The 20,880-nt window shown below is 42.4% G+C and overlaps 1 protein-coding gene across 1 annotated transcript in view; it reads right to left on the reverse strand.

Moving 5' to 3' along the window:
• LOC138262031 (histone deacetylase 9-like) overlaps window positions 1-20,880 on the reverse strand; it is a 1,178,236-nt gene that overhangs the window by 1,134,767 nt on the left and 22,589 nt on the right. Inside the window, exon 2 of the mRNA XM_069211700.1 lies at window positions 11,265-11,398. Within this exon, the coding sequence (XP_069067801.1) occupies window positions 11,265-11,398 (134 nt within the window). The remainder of the gene's footprint in view (window positions 1-11,264; window positions 11,399-20,880) is intronic.

Here is a 20,880-nt window from a genome sequence, read left to right on the forward strand (position 1 = left end):
GAATTATAAGGGTGTTCCAGTAAGCCAATGTAAATTGGTAAAATTGGTCACTAGCCTGTTAGTGACAATTTGAAATTAATGAGAGAGCATAACCACTGAGGTTCTGGTTAGCAGAGCCTCAGTGAGACAGTTAGGCACCACACAGGGAACATATACATGCACACCTATGAGCACTGGGGCCCTGTGTGACAGGGTCCCAGTGACACATACATATAGGCCACAAACCTATGAGCACTGGGGACTGACCAGCAGGATCCCAGTGACACATAACAAACATACTGAAAACATAGTGTTTTCACTATGAGCACTGAGGCCTGGCTATCAGGATCCCAGTGAGACAGTGAAAACAGTGACAAACACCCTGACATACACTCACAAACAGGCCAAAAGTGGGGGTAACAAGACTAGAAAGAGGCTACCTTCTCACACAACCCCCCCCCAAACGAAGGACAATAAGGCTAACCTTGGCCAGTTGAGACTTTATTGTCTAAGTGGTGATAAGTAGAGAGTAGCTCTGCAATAGACTGGTTACTCCCTTTATCATCCACTATATGGTTACTTCCCTGTGGGGATGTAAACCACCCTGTTTGAAGTTTTTTAGCTAAGCAACAATGTGAAGATGTATTTTCAGAGTTTCTATCAGTAAGTTTTAGTTTAGAGCAGTGGGAATTGTCCACTGAACCTATTTGTAGTGATGGAAATGCCAGACAGGGATGCTGTCTCAATAAAGCCATACCTGGGCAAAAACTTTGTCCATTTGGCTGGAAGAGAGAACAGGGATGCTGTTTCTCTTGAGTTGGAGCAGGGCAGGGATGCTGTCCTATGAGCTCCACACTAGGGCAGGGATGCTGTCCTAAGTGTTGTGAGGCAGTGCAGGGTTTCTGCACTAAAATTTCTCTGGGAGGGTTGGAGGGATGCTCCATGTTAACTAAAATGGTGCTCTTTTTGTCACCAATGTTAGTTATCCCACAGAGAGGTACTTCTACCTCAGGGAGTCCAGCTTTGCCAGCTGATGATTCCCTTGGAACAGGTGCCACCCCAGGAGAGGTTTCTCCCACCACAGGAATGGTATCCTGAATGGTAGGGTGGTTAGGGGATACTGTGATACCCTTTTTACCTGTTGATGGAGAGGGATCCTGAGTTTTCAGGCCTTCTCTCCTTTGCTTTTTCATTTTAGTAGAAATGAGAGGGAACAATTCCTCAGGGATGCCCAGCATGGCTGCATGGGCATAAAACTCTACATCAGCCCAACCTGAGGCCTCTAGGTCATTACCTAAGAGACAGTCTACAGGTAAGCTAAGTGATACCACCACCTGCTTAGGGCCAGTAACTCCACCCCAACTAAACTGAATTATAGCTAAGGGAAGAAACTTAGTGGAGTTATGGACATCAATAATCTTATACTGTTGTCCAATGATGTGTTGTTCAGGAGGCACTAGGTTTTCAGTCACCAAAGTGAAACTGGCACCTGTGTCCCTGTAGGCCAAGGCCTCAACACCATTTATTGAAACTGTCTGCCTGTACTTATCCATTGTAAGGGGACAAGCAGCCAGTGTGGCAAGGCCAATGCCACTAGGTGTGACAGAAACTGTCTTGGGACTGATTACATCAGTTTCCACTATGGACCCATAAGTGAACCCAACTACACCCTTTGCTTGACTGTTGCCAGCAGTCCCACCACTAGTACCACTACTGCTAGGGGCACTAGAGCTTGATGTATTAGTGGTGGTAGGCTCAGGGGGTTTACCTGGACAGGACTTATCCCCTGGCCTATGGCCTCTGTTTTTACACACAAAGCACCAAGGCTTTTTAATGTGTGCAGGTTGAGAAGAAGAGGAAGAATTCGTTTTATCCCCACCCTCTGAAGAGTGTTTAAGATTTGAAGTGGGATCTTTGGTTTTACCCTTATCCCCATGCTTATCTTGAGATTTTTCACCATCTTTCTTCTTATTGCCATCTTTGTCACCCCCTGTATGAACTTTTCTGTTCACCCTTGTTCTGACCCATTTGTCTGCCTTCTTTCCCAATTCTTGGGGAGAGGTCAGATCAGAGTCTACCAGGTACTGGTGCAACAAATCAGACACACAATTATTAAGTATATGCTCTCTCAGGATTGTGTTATACAGGCTTTCATAATCAGTAACTTTACTGCCATGTAACCACCCCTCCAAGGCCTTCACTGAATGGTCAATAAAATCAACCCAGTCTTGTGAAGACTCCTTTTTGGTCTCTTTGAACTTTATCCTGTACTGTTCAGTGGTTAAGCCATAACCATCCAGGAGTGCATTCTTAAGAACTTGGAAATTATTAGCATCATTTTCTTTCACAGTAAGGAGCCTATCCCTACCTTTTCCACTAAATGATAGCCATAGGATAGCAGCCCACTGCCTTTGAGGGACATCCTGTACAACACAGGCCCTCTCAAGTGCAGCAAACCACTTGTTAATGTCATCCCCCTCCTTATAAGGGGGAACTATCTTGTGCAGATTCCTGGAATCATGCTCTTTTGCAGGATGACTATGGGGAATACTGCTGCTGCCACCATGGGTATCTAAACCCAACTTCTGTCTTTCCTTCTCTAATTCAAAAGACTGTCTATCCAAATCCAGCTGTTGCTTTTTAAGCTTCAGTCTGGTTTGTTCCACCCTCAACTTATTGAGTTCCCTCTCTAACATTCTGTCATCAGGGTTGGTGGGAGGGACATTTCTAGAAACAGAGCTATGATGGGAATGAACAGAAGGAGACCTGTCCCTTACAGAAGCCAACTTAACAGCTTGGTTTACAGAAACATTACTACCAGTATGGTGAGAATAAATGCTTTTGCTATGATGTGAGACAACACTATTTCTATGGTGTGGCTCATCATCATTACCATCTATGCTAGATTGTCTAGTAATGGGCAGGCTAGGAAGTTTCTTTCCTGAATCTTTTCCTGGGGGAGTCCCTGAATCAGATTGGGAACTATTAGGTACTTTTTCAACAGATGGGGCACCTATGGCCTTATCCTGTTCTCTAAGCATGTTAATTAACAGTTCCAAGGCAGGATTCTTCCCTACACTCAAACCTCTCTCTATACAGAGACTCCTTGCTCTTTTCCAGCTAAGGTTGTCATATGCAAGTTTGGACAGATCAACACTTTGGCCTGTGCCAGACATTTTTTAGAGAGAGTTAAAGTGATAGAGAAAGAGACAAAAGTTTTCAGAACTTTTTGGAAAGACAGAAAAAAACTTTTTAAACTTTTAAGAACTTTTTGAAAGTTTAGAAGTACTTTTCAGCACTTAGAAAAGAGTGAAAAGAGGAAATGCAAAACTTTTTGGCTATGTGTATATACACTGACCTTGTTTTGTATATTTTTCTCTTATGAAAAGTACAATGACAAGAGTGGTAAGTAGTCTCAAGCACTTATCCCACCACTGCACAACCAATGTAGGAGGCTGGACTGGCTTGTAGTGAGTACCAAGGGGTACTTGCACCTTGCACCAGGCCCAGTTATCCCTTATTAGTGTATAGGGTGTCTAGCAGCTTAGGCTGATAGATAATGGTAGCTTAGCAGAGCAGCTTAGGCTGAACTAGGAGACGTGTGAAGCTACTACAGTACCACTTAGTGTCATATGCACAATATCATAAGAAAACACAATACACAGTTATACTAAAAATAAAGGTACTTTATTTTTATGACAATATGCCAAAGTATCTTAGAGTGTACCCTCAGTGAGAGGATAGGAAATATACACAAGATATATATACACAATAGCAAAAATATGCAGTATAGTCTTAGAAAACAGTGCAAAAAATGTATAGTTACAATAGGATGCAATGGGGAAACATAGGGATAGGGGCAACACAAACCATATACTCCAAAAGTGGAATGCGAACCACAAATGGACCCCAAACCTATGTGACCTTGTAGAGGGTCGCTGGGACTATTAGAAAATAGTGAGAGTTAGAAAAATAACCCTCCCCAAGACCCTGAAAAGTGAGTGCAAAGTGCACTAAAGTTCCCCTAAGGACAAAATAGTCGTGTTAGAGGAATAATGCAGGAAAGACACAAACCAGCAATGCAACAACTGTGGATTTCCAATCTAGGGTACCTGTGGAACAAGGGGACCAAGTCCAAAAGTCACAAGCAAGTCGGAGATGGGCAGATGCCCAGGAAATGCCAGCTGCGGGTGCAAAGAAGCTTCGACTGGACAGAAGAAGCTGAGGTTTCTGCAGGAACGAAAAGGGCTAGAGACTTCCCCTTTGGTGGACGGATCCCTCTCGCCTTGGAGAGTCGTGCAGAAGTGTTTTCCTGCCGGAAGGATGCCAACAAGCCTTGCTACACGCAAATTGTGCGTTTGGCGTTTTTGGACGCTGCTGGGGCCCAGGAGGGACCAGGAGGTCGCAAATTGGACCCGTAGAGAGAGGGAACGTCGAACAAGACAAAGAGCCCTCACTGAAGCAGGTAGCACCCGGAGAAGTGCCAGAAACAGGCACTACAAGGATGCGTGAAACGGTGCTCGCCGAAGTTGCACAAAGGAGTCCCACGTCGCCGGAGACCAACTTAGAAAGTCGTGCAATGCAGGTTAGAGTGCCGTGGACCCAGGCTTGGCTGTGCACAAAGGATTTCCGCCGGAAGTGCACAGGGGCCGGAGTAGCTGCAAAGTCGCGGTACCCAGCAATGCAGCCCAGCGAGGTGAGGCAAGGACTTACCTCCACCAAACTTGGGCTGAAGAGTCACTGGACTGTGGGGGTCACTTGGACGGAGTCGCTGGATTCGAGGGACCTCGCTCGTCGTGCTGAGAGGAGACCCAAGGGACCGGTGATGCAGCTTTTTGGTGCCTGCGGTTGCAGGGGGAAGATTCCGTCGACCCACGGGAGATTTCTTCGGAGCTTCTGGTGCAGAGAGGAGGCAGGCTACCCCCACAGCATGCACAAGCAGGAAAACAGTCGAGAAGGCGGCAGGATCAGCGTTACAGAGTTGCAGTAGTCGTCTTTGCTACTATGTTGCAGGTTTGCAGGCTTCCAGCGCGGTCAGCGGTCGTTTCCTTATCAGAAGGTGAAGAGAGAGATGCAGAGGAACTCGGCTGAGCTCATGCATTCGTTATCTAAAGTTTCCCCAGAGACAGAGACCCTAAATAGCCAGAAAAGAGGGTTTGGCTACCTAGGAGAGAGGATAGGCTACTAACACCTGAAGGAGCCTATCAGCAGGAGTCTCTGACGTCACCTGGTGGCACTGGCCACTCAGAGCAGTCCAGTGTGCCAGCAGCACCTCTGTTTCCAAGATGGCAGAGGTCTGGAGCACACTGGAGGAGCTCTGGACACCTCCCAGGGGAGGTGCAGGTCAGGGGAGTGGTCACTCCCCTTTCCTTTGTCCAGTTTCGCGCCAGAGCAGGGGCTAAGGGGTCCTTGAACCGGTGTAGACTGGCTTATGCAGAATTGGGCACATCTGTGCCCAACAAAGCATTTCCAGAGGCTGGGGGAGGCTACTCCTCCCCTGCCTTCACACCATTTTCCAAAGGGAGAGGGTGTCACACCCTCTCTCAGAGGAAGTTCTTTGTTCTACCATCCTGGGCCAGGCCTGGCTGGACCCCAGGAGGGCAGCTGCCTGTCTGAGGGGTTGGCAGCAGCAGCAGCTGCAGTGAAACCCCAGGAAGGGCAGTTTGGCAGTACCAGGGTCTGTGCTACAGACCACTGGGATCATGGGATTGTGCCAACTATGCCAGGATGGTATAGAGGGGGCAATTCCATGATCATAGACATGTTACATGGCCATATTCGGAGTTACCATGGTGAAGCTACATATAGGTAGTGACCTATATGTAGTGCACGCGTGTAATGGTGTCCCCGCACTCACAAAGTTCAGGGAATTGGCTCTGAACAATGTGGGGGCACCATGGCTAGTGCCAGGGTGCCCTCACACTAAGTAACTTTGCACCTAACCTTTACCAGGTAAAGGTTAGACATATAGGTGACTTATAAGTTACTTAAGTGCAGTGTAAAATGGCTGTGAAATAACGTGGACGTTATTTCACTCAGGCTGCAGTGGCAGGCCTGTGTAAGAATTGTCAGAGCTCCCTATGGGTGGCAAAAGAAATGCTGCAGCCCATAGGGATCTCCTGGAACCCCAATACCCTGGGTACCTCAGTACCATATACTAGGGAATTATAAGGGTGTTCCAGTAAGCCAATGTAAATTGGTAAAATTGGTCACTAGCCTGTTAGTGACAATTTGAAATTAATGAGAGAGCATAACCACTGAGGTTCTGGTTAGCAGAGCCTCAGTGAGACAGTTAGGCACCACACAGGGAACATATACATGCACACCTATGAGCACTGGGGCCCTGTGTGACAGGGTCCCAGTGACACATACATATAGGCCACAAACCTATGAGCACTGGGGTCCTGACCAGCAGGATCCCAGTGACACATAACAAACATACTGAAAACATAGTGTTTTCACTATGAGCACTGAGGCCTGGCTATCAGGATCCCAGTGAGACAGTGAAAACAGTGACAAACACCCTGACATACACTCACAAACAGGCCAAAAGTCGGGGTAACAAGGCTAGAAAGAGGCTACCTTCTCACAGTATCATCATTTTTTCACACAAGTCCAGCAATGCATCAGTTTAGAGCCACAAGTGGGTCAGAATTTCTGACACATCTGTGGAAATGTGTGCCATGGAGCTCTGTATAGTAAATACAGTACATCCATGGCATCATTAGGGAATCATTAGGGAGCGCAAGAACTTTGACGCATCAGGAGCGATGGGTCAGATTCTTGTAAATTAGGCCCTAAGTTTCTTTTTTAAGCCTTGCTATTTCTAACACAGAAGTTTTAATGAAATTACTAATGAATATCCATGTATTTTGAGTGTTGAAATTGTGTAGAAAATTTATTAACTTAGAGGAAAATAATGCATGCATTTGAAAGTGTAACCAGGTGAGTGGATGCCAATGTTCACGAAGTGTACTTATTAATGGCTTATTAATCTGAAATGTTGAGCTTTTGTTTGATTAATGTAGAAATACATCGTATTAAGGGTTGTGTATTTTGTATTACCTTTAATAATTATAGGCCTTAACTTAGTGGAGGTCTTGGCCTAGTTGCAGGGCCTCATGTCAAGCTGCATTTCTTAGGAGTTTAATAAAGTGTCTGCTCAGAGAATTCAATTGTGATTTTCCACTGTGCTGAGCTAATGTGCTCGTAGCTAAATGTCTTTCTGATTAGAACTGCTTGCTAGAAGATGCTGTACTTGCTAATGCAACATTGTTAATGTAATATGTGCATGACTGACTTTCCCATCAGAGTACAATGAAGACACTGACTGGAGTATAAGCTGCAACAATACCGTTACCTGACGAGCCGGATGAATGAGAACAGCACGAAAGGAGCCAATCATTGACATGTGAACCGTGTACTAGTAGAAATGTAGAATTGAAGTTCTAGTTTTTTTGGACAAAGTGTGAACATGCGACCCCCCGACCAATAGGGAATTGGGAAATAGTTTTACGAAATCTAACTTAGCCGGACTGCACTAAGAGAAGACAATGCATTTGCCCATTTTCTATCTTGCTGTAAGGCCATTACTGATGTCCTGATGACGAAGATGGTCATAGCTTGCTGATTCAAACTGAGGATAGGTATATTGACTATGATGTTGCTTGCTATGCCTATTTGCTTTTGTTTCTAGGTACTAATCACTATTTTGATAGAGCCATAGTTAGATATTTTTTCAAATTTGTGTTGACTAAATTGTTCTGCATGAAGCCTAAAATGCTAATTCTAATCTGGTGTTAGTTAGGATCCTCACTAATGAAATTCAATACATGGAATAACCTGTGATGTCTTTTTTTTGCTGAATCTAAATGTATGTGATATCGTTTGCGCAATTATTCTTGCTACTAATTTGCACTGTAACTTTAGAATGTGTAGTAGCTCAAGCTTTGATTAAATTGTGATTCTTCCACCACTTTGGTCAGCCAGTGTTGTTTCTGTATGTTTATCATTTGATTTTGAGATTATCTTATGTGACATTAGCATTGTTAATACAGGGAAATAAATACTCTAACTTTTACATAAAGATGTGGTTATTCATGACAGCAAGGTCATGGTGCATGACAATTACTGACTCCTATTGATTAATAATGTTATTGATTGTTATTGATTATTGATCTGCGTGTACGGGATATATGGTGGGAAAACCTCAAAGTGAGTCAAAAGGTTCATCGGCCTATTCGCGTCCCATTGTAAGTTTATTTATTAAGGTCAGACGCGCCAACACTATTTTAAGCCACAGCTACCCAGGGTTGAGCTAAATGTGAACACAAATTAGCCTCATTGGACCTAATACAGTTTTTGTGAGTGTATACCACAATACATCACCACGGTCACATCATATAATACACCTAAATCCTCACATTGTCACACTTTGGTATTACAGAAGGGGCTGCAAAGACTTGCATGGCCCCTTCTGTAATACAGATCATGCTGGCACTAAATTTGCTGTGATGCAATCTTGAAAGGGCAGTCCTTCATTTACACGGGGATGTGACCTGATGCAAATTAGGGAATGCTTCGCCTTTGCACCCACATCATATTAAGATGCACGCACAGAGACAAAGAGGCCACTTGGAAGTGGCCCATGATCAGTGCACTCCTTAAGGGTGCCTATTTAAAGGAAGGTAAGATGGTCCTAAGAATGCCCCAAATGCCTCCAGGCTTGCAAGTACACTCAGTCACAGCACCCACCTGCAGGGGTATCTCTGTCCCCTTCTGAAATGCACACTGGGTTGCTGCCTCCACAGTGAAAGGTGGATGGATAATATCAAACCTATTTTCAAACATCTGTTCAGCTATTCCTAGTGGAGGCACGGGTTCATGCCTGTACTTCAAACAGTGAATTTGCTCTGATAATGCGCACTGTCACAGTCAGTGCCTGATGCACCGACATAACAGTGATGTCACACAGAGTGGAACAGGGCACAGTATTTATAATACAACTACTAATGTATTAAAGTCATTGTGCATCACTTGACTTAACTAAGTGTGACTGAGATGTAGTCAATGTGCTCATTATTTCATCATTCTTTGATTAAGGTTAACATCCACGTTATGCAAGGTTGAAGTTCCTGGACAAAAAAGTTTTCCACTCTTTCACACAGCAGTCTTTTTGAGTTGAAAAAGGGGAGACTTTTGATTTATCAAAAATATATATATGATGTGTCATGTGGTAAACCTTATGTGGTGCAGCTCTCTAGGTCCTTCTTTTATCATGTGAACAAAAATGGGACACAACATCTTGGATTGGTTTTGAAGAGTGCATCATGGTCTCCACTGGTGCTGTTTCTCCCAGCACACGTCATCCCTCGTGTTCCTGCCAATGTGGACGATTTGGTTGTACAAAAATCTTATCTAGTTGTTATTAAATGTGTTGTGAAGTTTAATGACCGCTTCTTATTATAATAGAAGTAGTGGCAGCTCTGGGTTAGTTTTTCTGTGGCTGTTTAGGATTGGACAATATGGCCCTCATAATAACCCTGGCGGTCGGTGACCGCCAGGGCTGTAGTGGCGCTAGTACCACCAACAGGCTGGTGGTACTAGTCACCATATTATGCCTGCTGCAGTTTCACGGTGGTAACACCGCCGGGACCGGCGGTCGTAATCCGCAAGCAGCGCTGCCCTGGGGATTTCGACTCCCCTTACCGCCAGCCTGTCCATGACGGTGAGAGGCTGGCAGTGAGGGGACTTGGGGTGCCCCTGGGGGCCCCTGCACTGCCCATGCACTTGGCATGGGCAGTGCAGGGGCCCCCAGGCATAGCTCCGTCGCGCATTTCACTGCCCGAATTGCAGGCAGTGAAATGCGCGACAGGTGCTACTGCACCCGCTGCACATCAGCATTGTCGCCGGCTCTACTACGAGCCAGCAGCTATGTTGATGTGGTTTTTCAGCTGGGCCAGCGGACGGTAACACTGTTACCGTCCCCTGGCCCAGCTGAAAAGTCATAATAGGAAGCCAGAAATACCGCCAGCACTGGCAGTATTCTGGCTCCCGCAGCCTCAGCGAGGTTGTAATGAGGGCCTATGTGTCAACTTTTGTATGCTGAGCAGCATAAAACATGGTCGACCGTTTTCAAAGATGAACTTTGCTTCTGCATAATCCTAGTTGCTGACACGTGTTTTGAACTTACCCAAAAGAAGCTTTGAGTAGGTCGGATGCTTTCTCAACTGTGATCATTTTCAGCTACAAACTCAAATGTATTTTTTGTTTATTTTGAGTAGGGGTTTTCAACACCAATTGCACATCTTTGAAAGTATCTAAATATTTTCTATCATTCGTTTTCGGGCTGTGTAGGTCATTCTGAAGCAAGACGTTAGATGCCTATATCACATGTATAGCAGACATGAGAATTTTTTATTTGGTACAAAATGAAGGTTATGTGTAGGTGCGCACATGAATAGGGATATTTTATGTATTTGTGACTTCTAGTATAGCTGGACACAACTGGCATCCCAGAAACCTGCATTATGACATGATTCTAGGAGGTGAGTTTAGTAAAACCTGAAATATATATTGTCCAAAGAAAGCCGCGATCCCTGCTGTGCTGTTGTTACAAGTGACTATCATTAGACAGTAGAAATGAAGGAACAACATTTCTTTAATTTCATCTTCTGAAAGCCCAACGAGAGCACAGTGAAGAGGTTAAAGTTGCAAGTACACACACAGACATTTCACCCACATCAGGGGGCTTTGTCAAGATGAAAATAAAGATTGATTTAACAGATAAGGTGAGGCTTGTGTAGGCTTTATGATGGTAGCAAGCTAAAAGGCTGTGTGGCAAGCTTCTTGGTGTTTATGTGTAACAGTCTCCTCTGTGTACAAGGAGTAGCATACTCACAATGATTTAAAACCCTCTCCGAATGGTACTGAATTTCTGAACACTGCACAGAAAATTCACAGAATATGTCACGTGATTGCAGGGCATTTGAGATGTGCCAGGTTTGCCTTGAAAATGAATTTCTGTGAAATGAAAAGTGTAGTATCAGTATGGAGCCAGAACAATTGGATTTTAGTTAAAAGCCTCTTCAGTTCATCAGACATGACCTCAACTATTATTCTTTTTAGGCTTTATGCCAGCCCTATTTATTTTTGCTAGGTTGCTGTCCTTTCCCAGGTAGAACCCCCCTTCAGAAGTAGCAATATCGTTTCTGATATGCAGTGATTATATGACAAATATGTTGATTTTAGTAGCACAGTATATATTTTTTCAAAATTTAAGTTACCTCACACATGTTCAGCAAACCGGTTTCTTGCAGTCGTGACCAGATGCTCTGAATTCTTCCTGCATGTTCTGGATGGCTGGAGTAGTTGCTACAAATGCACTGGTGTTTCAGCATTAACGGATCATAGGCTATACCTTCGTGAGAAAGGAAGCACAATAAGAAATGTATGCATCAAATTAATGTATGAATTAAACTAACACAATGTGTTGTTATTAAATTAATCTGCAAAATGAAATCTCAAACCCATATCTTTTGGGTGCACATCTGTGTAGTACATTGAATTGTGAACTATTTCATATTGCTTTGAAATTGCGTAAATGCCCTTTGATTGTCTCCCCCTATAAATATAGATTGCTTCACTATGCAAATGTAATTATGCCATTCTAGGTGCTAAAAGCTTAGATTCTAACATCATAATCTTTATTTTTATTAACTGCAGAGCTCAAAAATCCCCAATTTATTAAAACGTATCATAAATCTCATATTCATGAGGAGTGGGTAGTCTATACCTTTATGTAAAGTAGATATACCACTTACATCTGCACAGCTACTATTCACCTACATTTTTTTTCAATATCACAGTTATGAGGATTAGGTGAAACTAGAAAGGATTCCATCTGTAAATTTCTAAAGCCAGATACTGGATATCACCAGTTTATAGCTAAAATGCCTTTTGTTATAGTTTCAGTACAGTCTCAACAAAGCTGAAGCAATATTATTCAAGATATGTCTTTAGTGTATGTGATAGGTTTAGCTTATATTGAGTCTGTTCTAGCAGACACTTATTGGGTGGCATAGGGAGAATTGTTAAAAAAAATTCTTCAGACATGATAAACTGTGATAAGATGTAGTCGTTTTCATAAGCATATTTGTCTGCAAGATAGAAAATGTGTGATCAGTGAAAATATCAGATCCCTTGCGTTGTAGATAACGTTATAGCGTTAAAGATACCTTATTTTCAATTACTGTCTAATAGCAACCATGTGCCATTACAAATCACTGCAAATAGCAAGTGTTACTATTACCCGATTTAATATTACTCAGTGAATCAACTTGGGAACAACAAAAGTTTGGGATTTGCCTGCTGGGATTCAGCCTTGAGACTTTCAGGTCGCATCTGTTGTGAACAGAAAGGACAACCTGCAAAGCCATTTTGCTTGCATTTGAGCCATTCAGGAAGTGATCGTGTGCCCATAATGGAAAGGTCAAGACTATCTGTTTGATGCTAGCGTTCTTTGGCCATTTTTTTCAACGAAGTAGAACTGAACAGGAAACAATATGTTACTATGATTACAATACTTGCTATCACAAATTTGTCCATATCCCAGAACTATAAAATAATAGTTGTTACTACTGCATGATCCAGTTATACTCAACAGCAGGTAAACGACCCACCCCTGCTGAGATTCAATGCTGTGCTACCCACTAACTTCTTCTCGAACATGCATTAACACACTGTGCTCTAAACTTGATGGACTTCTGGAGGATAGAATATGAAAGAAGATGATGCATAATATTCAACCACTACACAGTACATGTTACAAATTATATTTATTGGAATAAAAAATCTATTGTATTTCCATTATTAAGAATATGGTTGTGTTCAGTAATATGTTTCTTTCTCTCACTCGTCGGGCTGGTTCACGCATCACTTTGTCGTTTCACTGTCTTGTCCTGGCATCCAGTATGGGACCAGCACTTCCTGTACCTCGGATCATAAGGACTGCATTGATAAAGATAAGACCACGGACAGCTTGAGGAGGAATTCAACTATCCCAGGGTCAACATAATGCTGGGAGGAGGCTGTACATGTTTTTTCCACAACAACCCCATGAAACTTATCTTAGGTGGTCAAGTTCTCTTCAAGATTAGAGGGTTTATCCTGCATATTGACTGTGACCTTCAGTGGTACAGGCCAATCCTGAACTGACCCCTGACAACACTCATCTGGGACAAGCATAAAAGGCAACATGTCAGTGCGTCAGTGAACTTTTGGAGGACCCCAGGGTTTCACATTTATCAGTTCCCAGAGAGATTGTCTGCTTACGTTTGGTGGTTCTGTATTTCTTCTCTATAGTATAAGTTCTTTGTGGTTACCTGGCTTAAGTGTCATGTTTCTTCCTTCCAGAGAAGCGAATAACAGCATTATGCTATTAGCAGCCTCGACCACTTGACCCTTATGGCTTGCTCAGACCCCTTGCTCTTGTGGTGGACGGTGTAGTCTAAGTTAGGCTGCCCAGGAGGAACGGAGAAGGTGTTCTAGAATAGTGCAAAATAGTTTTTAAGAAATGCAAGAACTAGAAGTTCACAGATTTGGCAACTGATTAATGAATTCACAATGTACACGTTTCCTTTGAAGCACAAGTAGATTTTTGGAATGAGATAATTGACTTCATGAGCTACGTAAATCTAAGGGGCATATGGCAAGGGATGGCCTGGTACAGAAATACCTGAGTGAAGTTCCGAAATCTCCATTACTCACTCTTTTGTTCTCTTGCCTAAGATAATTGTTTATATGCCCTCTCCCCACAGCTTTTCCTAAAATCTTTATCAGTGTGTATGCACATAAAGCGTCAGATACGGCCATCGCACTCAAATGTAGATGGAATATATGTTTTTAAAGTACCTTGGTTTAAATAACATGAAACAAAGGGTTGTCTAGATTGAATAAATTGCCTTTATACCCCTATAGAACCAATGTAATTAAGATCTGTTCAAAGCACCATCCTAAGCAAGAAGCCTTGTGTTGCTCTCATAAGTGGCCTGTAGTGTTGAATGTTAAAGAAACGCATACTGGAAGCACATGAATGCACATGTGAGTATGCATCACCGTGAAACATACTCCATCGTAATCGAGGGCAACATTGCAGTACGAATGTTAACAGTTTTTGTAATTATGTTTTTTTTTTTAAAATAGCATGCAAAATCAATTACATTGAATTTAAGTGCTTACCCAGGACTCTGAAAGATACAGTGGGATTGGATTGCAAGGCATTATATGCAGTGTAACCATCTGAAGGAATCCCTATAGTATTGTTTCTTTAATATGTTATTGAAAGGATTGTATAGGTTTTAAAACATGAACAAGAATGAGTTTGTCTCATTTATGATTAGATTTAAAGCCATGCACACAAATTTAGTAGAGTCCATATCCTGAAATAATTTCATGCTTCGATGATCAGATTGAGAAAGGTGGTAATTGTGATACTGTCCAAGTGAGAATATCTATCAACAGTGACACAAGTGAAAGGAAATAGGCTCATATAGATATGTTAATTGTCTATCCAGATATTTTTTGAATGAGTTCTAGGAAGAAGAGTAAAATTGATTGAAGGAGTTAAGGTTCTTGCTCAAGTTAACTATCACTTTCTGTTTTGTTTTAAGGGCATTGATTTGTAATTGATGTGAGGTTACCAGACCGAGGTGAATGTAGCGTCAAACCACTTTCGGGGCACTGAGTGGTTTGATGCCGAAAAATGTCAATGAATGATCATAAAGTATGGTTTAGCCATGTATCGGGAGTGCAAAGCAAGTCAAGCTTATGGTCTAGGAGGGTGGCTGCAACATTATTGAAATCTGCTGGTGCATATTGCAGTTCAAAGGGCACATTATAGTGATACTGAGTTGTTGTTTGAGTGTGAGGATGTACTAGATGTGTATATTCTAATAAGGTTCGGGTAACATGGTCATCGCTGAATAATTTCAGTGAATAATTTCAGGCAGTCTACAGCAACTGATGACTGCAATGTGCTCCCTCTGTGTGAAGGAGAGGCTGAGCTTCATAATTTGCCTTCTGAGTGGCTGGAGTGAAATGAATCCAGGACCACACAAGGATCTGTTCCAGAAAGAAGAGTGAAGTTTAGCAGTTACTGAATCCAAAGTCATGGATTGTGGGTTGACTGCAGCAGAATATCCTGATATTTGTTCAGACATAGAGATCTGAGTTGGAGAATGAGATGTGTGGTTGAGAAGGGGATTTAGTAGGCATCACCAACTTCTCAGTGCTGTAGTTATTGGAGGGGCATCTTGTTTTTGTTCAGTGCTTCTGGTCTGGTGAAACATGTTTTGTGAGAGAGCATCAAAGTGTAAGGGTGTGTAGAGATTGTACATGAACACGTGGGGTAATTCAGAAATTGATTAGTCGACATTTCCTTAGATTGAGTTTCACCGTCATATGTGCGTGCTCTGCAAGTAAGTTGCTGGAATAAACTAAGATGAGGATTTTTCATTAAAGGGTGGTCTCATTTTGATGTTGATATGAACATTCACCATCATAATTGTATGCATGGAGCTTTAAGAGTGAAGAGGCTGATAAACTGAGGTAGTGTTGGTTATTTTAAGTGAATAGAGGAGTCATGTCAGTTTTGTTTGAAGTCATGATGGGTGTAATAGTTGAGGCAGTGGGTGTTCGTAGGATTTCTGAAGGGTGCTTCAGAACTAAATAGTTTAGGATTTAAAACATTGTACGGATATGAAGGTTTATATGAGATGACAAAACCACAACCTTAACATTATTATATAAGGTAATTTTTGCATTTCTGGTCTTCATTTCCGTCAAAGATGAATTTCATACCAAAGTGTTGTGCCAGTGATCAGTATTTTGAGTGTGAAAAGAAGGGTGGTTTTTAATTCACCTGAGACAGAACAGCAAATACTTCTTTGTTTTTTGGTTTGAGATCAGAGCCACTGTCTTGTAGTTTTTGGTGACATTCAATGATGAGTCAAATGGGTCATTTTTCACAAAATGTTTTGCAACAATTATCTTTGATAATGGAAAGCTGCTTAGAATTGGGCGCCGGTGTATGACGGGAATATGCGAAAGGTTCACTAAGAAAATGTGGCTGAGGGAAAACCAAGATGTAAGTAAAATATATTTTTGACATTCCAATGAATCACATGCAGATTGTTTTCCCAGGCACCTCCATATGAATGACAAAGATCAAGCAAAAATGGACAGGATGATGACTATAATCTTTCCTCTGAACAAATCCTTTAGTTGGTTCCTAAGAAGCATAGATCATATCAAGATTGTGAACACAGTCATTGGCTCCCTTTTAGTGCGTATGCTGTAGAGAAAGTATTCTGATCATGTTTCTTCATCAATAATGTGTCAAGTGGCATCTTCCAAATTCAAATCCTGATATTCTTGTATGTTATGTGAGGTACTTTTGTGATCCAAGTGCCCTTCTAGTTTCACTATGACGGGATAGCTGGGAGGACGAGTGGTGAGGAATAGGCACCTGCAGTAGAGATGAATACAAGAAATTAAGCTGGGTTGTCAGTCGTTCAGTTTAATCCAGAGTGCCCTTCAGATGTTTTGTATATCATGCAAACCTAATATTGCTTATCTTTTATTACACCTTTAAATAAACCATATGAACCTGAAAACCAATAGAAATTAATATAAATATGAGATTACCTTAAACGAAATAGGAGGTGCTGACACTGAGGATGATGCTATTAATACGTGTCAGGATCAAACTAAAAAAGAAGGAATGATGACATATACCTAACCCAAACATTTTGTGAGAACAACCTATCCTATATTAGCCACATACAAAATATTAGGTTGCCAATACTAGCTTGTCTGAGGAGACAAGATTGTGGTGTTGTTGAGGGCTGACTACAAGCTGTTTTTCTACATGTGTGATTATAACATTTAAACTAGGTTTCAACATTGTTGAGATGGACAATCCAAATGCGTGCACACAAGCAGGACTGTGTGCAAAGAGTTTAAGTCTAAACATGAAGACAATTCCACCAAGATGCTGACACAAGCAGACTCTGGCCCAAATGACCCAAAATCTTAGTGCACAATCCAGTCCAGTTTGTAACATGTATGTTTATTGGTAGGATTAAAGGCCACAACACATCCTGTCTTTTACAAATAAGAACCACAGATGCAAACTGAAAACAAGGCATACAAAAGTTAGAAAGAGGTAAAAGAAAAATGAGGGAAATAACATGTTAGAAATGCAGGAATGCACCGTTTTTACAAAAAAACTGAGCTCTCCTGTATTTCCCCCGCACCAGCACTAAATTTAGCTGCCAGCGCCAACACAAGCATCCTTCCACCATACTGCAAGTGCGTCTGCTTTGAGTGAATTGATTGTTTATGTGCAGGAAGGTGTCCCTCCCTGCACATGAACAATCTACAATGGCAATTTGGCACTTCTATGTGTGCTGCATAATGCAGCACACATAGAAGTACCAAATCGTCATTCTTGAATAAATGTTTATGTGCAGGAAGGGACTAACGATGCTGTGACATTTACTACAATGATTTCATCCACCATGACTGAACCCTTCACTTTTTTGTTCCATTGTGTCCCTTACTTTTTATTCTGTGGAAAAATTCACAATAAATACCACCTATCACAAAGTTTGTGTCTGCTTGCTTCTTTTTCAATTATTGCTATGTAGAGATGTAAGACCATGTGTAGCAAATGATGAAGACACAATATACACGTGCAAGGAGAGATGTGTTAGAGGTACAGTATCCTGCTAAGGATTACAACCAACACACACAAACACATTAGTACAAGTGTCTGTTCACTCCTAATATTTTATTTCACTGTACAGCACATAGGCTGTTGAAATGTCTGGCCCGCAATAGCAAAGAATGACTGGCTCATATTGTGCCAAGTTAGATATGTGGAAGTACAGTCCCCCAGACCGCAGAAGGAAATGCCTTGTCAGACATTGTCCTGTAGAATAGGCAAACAGAGAATTGGTTGATGTCACCAGCTTGAGCAATACTAAAACCAGGTTATCCAACATCACATAAACCAAAATACAGACAGAGGGCAGTGCAACAGTCCCTGATCACAGGTCCATCATAATCCAATGACCAAGCATGTGGTGTTATGACACAAACATATGTCAGTGTTGTGGTACAGGCACTGTGTCCCGCAATGATGAAACACATCAACAGTTATATACAGATCATACAAGAAGAGTGTTTAGCCTATGTGAAGGGTGAATGTTTGGCTTGCACTTGATGACAACATATTTCATGCCCACATAGTCACACACATGATGCAATCAGCCCAACACAGCAAAAAAACAGGTTCATTGTACAATTCAGACCTACCACCCAAACACTGGCCAAGCTGCCTTGGAACAGGTCTCATTCACCCGAAATCTGTTACCTACATTACCTTGAACAATCCATGTTCCCTTCCTATGTCAGAGCAGCATCAGATACCTGCCAAACTCACAACTCTGAAATACCTGTACAAAGACAAAACAAGATTAAATAGATTTAATAGAATACCTATAACACAAATCACATAACAAACATCTGGAAATGAGTTACGTTGCAATGAGCCTGACACAAACAAATTAGCTACATCAAGGTGAGGACATGTCAAAGGTTAACTCTTCAAGCACCGTTTGGCTGAAAGTCGGAGAGCATTAGCTCCCCGGTGTTTGGCCAAAACACTTGACTACACACATTCTGGCAACTACAGCTATTTGTACAGTCATTACATCACATATTCATACTTACACTCAAGAATAGTAGCTATTGATGAGATCTTCCCACAAGTCAGCTCCTTCTTCTTCACCATTGTCATCCTCACTTGGCATTTCAGGAGGCTCACCTGGTGGAACTGCAGACTTCCCCTCCTCTGGGATGTATGGGATATTCCTCCACAGGGCAATGTTGTGGAGCATCCAGCAGTCCACAATGATCTGACACACTCTGGGTGAGTAGAGGAGGGCTACACCAGTGCAGACCAGACACCTTAATCTTGCCTTCAGAAGTGCAAAAGCCTGCTCCATTACCTGCCTTGTTCTTAAATGGGGCTCATTGAAGCAGACTTCCTCTGGCGTAGTTGGATTCCTTATTGGCATCAACAACCAAGGACGGTTTGGATATGCAGCGTCCCCTATTAAGGGACGCTATTAAGGGATGAGACATATGTGCAACTGTGAGTCCCTCTTATCAAAATTGTGGCCCCGGACATTGCACACACACAAACAGGACAGATGTGACTTACCAACTAGCCATGCCTTCTCTGGGTACAGGCGTGACATCAGCTGGGGGACAGGGTTATTCTGCAATATGAAGGCATCATGGACGGAACCCGGATAACGGGCACAGAACTGTGAAATGTATAGGTCCACCAAACATACAACTTGGATGTTGATGGAATGGAACTTCTTTCTGTTGCGGTATACTTGTTCATTGGCATGCGGTGGGACCAAGCCAGCATGTGTGCCATCAATAGCCACCACTAAATGTGGGATGCATGCATAACTGTAAAAGTCAGCCTTCACATGGGCTAAATCCTCACGTCAGGGAAACTGGATGTAGCTATCCAGGTGTTTCAACGTTGCTGAGAGGACATCCTTCAACATCAGACTGAAAATAGGTTGGACATTTTAACAGCTTGGGCCACTGTATGTTGGAAGGACCCTGTGGCTAGGAACTACAACACTGACATGACTTCTACAATGGGTGGTATTGTTGAAGTAAGCCTCAGCAAGGCCTACTAGTGCAAGGGGTTCACCCTTCTCTGCACAAAGTCCTCAGATCATATAGGAAGAAATTGGCACAGAAACTGAAATAAAAGACAACCTTTATTAAACCTCATGAGGTGGTACTACAGTTCAAACAGCACCCTTCGGTAATGTTTGAAGTAGCACACTGAACTGAGAGAGCATGGTCCTTTTAAACCCACACAGGGGCTAAAAAGAGGTGGTATAGTTATAGAAGCAAGACTTGCATACATGTAAGGTCATGTGGAATTGCACAGTCGACAGGTAGGAGGGGCTAACAGTTTTCAAGGACTAACAGCTGCAGACCTTACTGGGCATGTGCAAAAGTGGGAGATGCTAAATATAACTTGTCACTAGGCAGATTTTCAAGAGTAGTTAACAGAAAGGTAGGACAGAGCACATGGTGAGCACATGGCAGCATGTGGCAGAGAAAATGTCTGCCATGAATACAAAATGGATTACGCGAAATGTTCACAACACACATGAACAAGATACAAGATGTCTTCTGCTAATGCGTAATCTAATCGCTGCTAAACTACAACAGTATGCTGCTTGGATAAATAATAGCTGGCATCAGATCTGACTCCAACTGATGACAAAAGTCCACTATTGTTTTCTGATTCAAAAGAAACAGGAGGATGATATGTCTTTCTTCCATGGTCTGAAGGTCTGCCAGTGGATGGTAGACAGGGGGTTGTTGCCTCCTCCCTCTCCCTAGGTACCTAAATATGACAAGAAATTAGTTCTGACATTAGTCATTGTGTCCACAGCAACACACATGATGCATGTCAAGGATAACATGACAATTCAAAAGGGATGGACATGGCAAACAATGCACATCACAGCTGCTACAAACACAAGGGTCACATGTTACTCCCTTGGTTTCACACATGTGTACACATTATGTGCCTGGACCGAAAGCAAAATTGTGCATCACAAATGCCACTCGGAATTTGGTTAGATGTCCCAATTGCAAAAGATTACCTTGGACAGGGGTGGACTGTGCCCCACTGTAAATTGCCATATGTGCCCAGCAAAATGCCACAATGGTGTTTGAGTAGTAGGACCAACATGACAAAACAATAGGAGCAGATTTTTGTGCCCCAAACAA

The sequence above is a fragment of the Pleurodeles waltl genome, chromosome 10 (assembly GCF_031143425.1).
Source record: "Pleurodeles waltl isolate 20211129_DDA chromosome 10, aPleWal1.hap1.20221129, whole genome shotgun sequence".
In the NCBI taxonomy this organism is placed as follows: Eukaryota; Metazoa; Chordata; class Amphibia; order Caudata; family Salamandridae; genus Pleurodeles; species Pleurodeles waltl.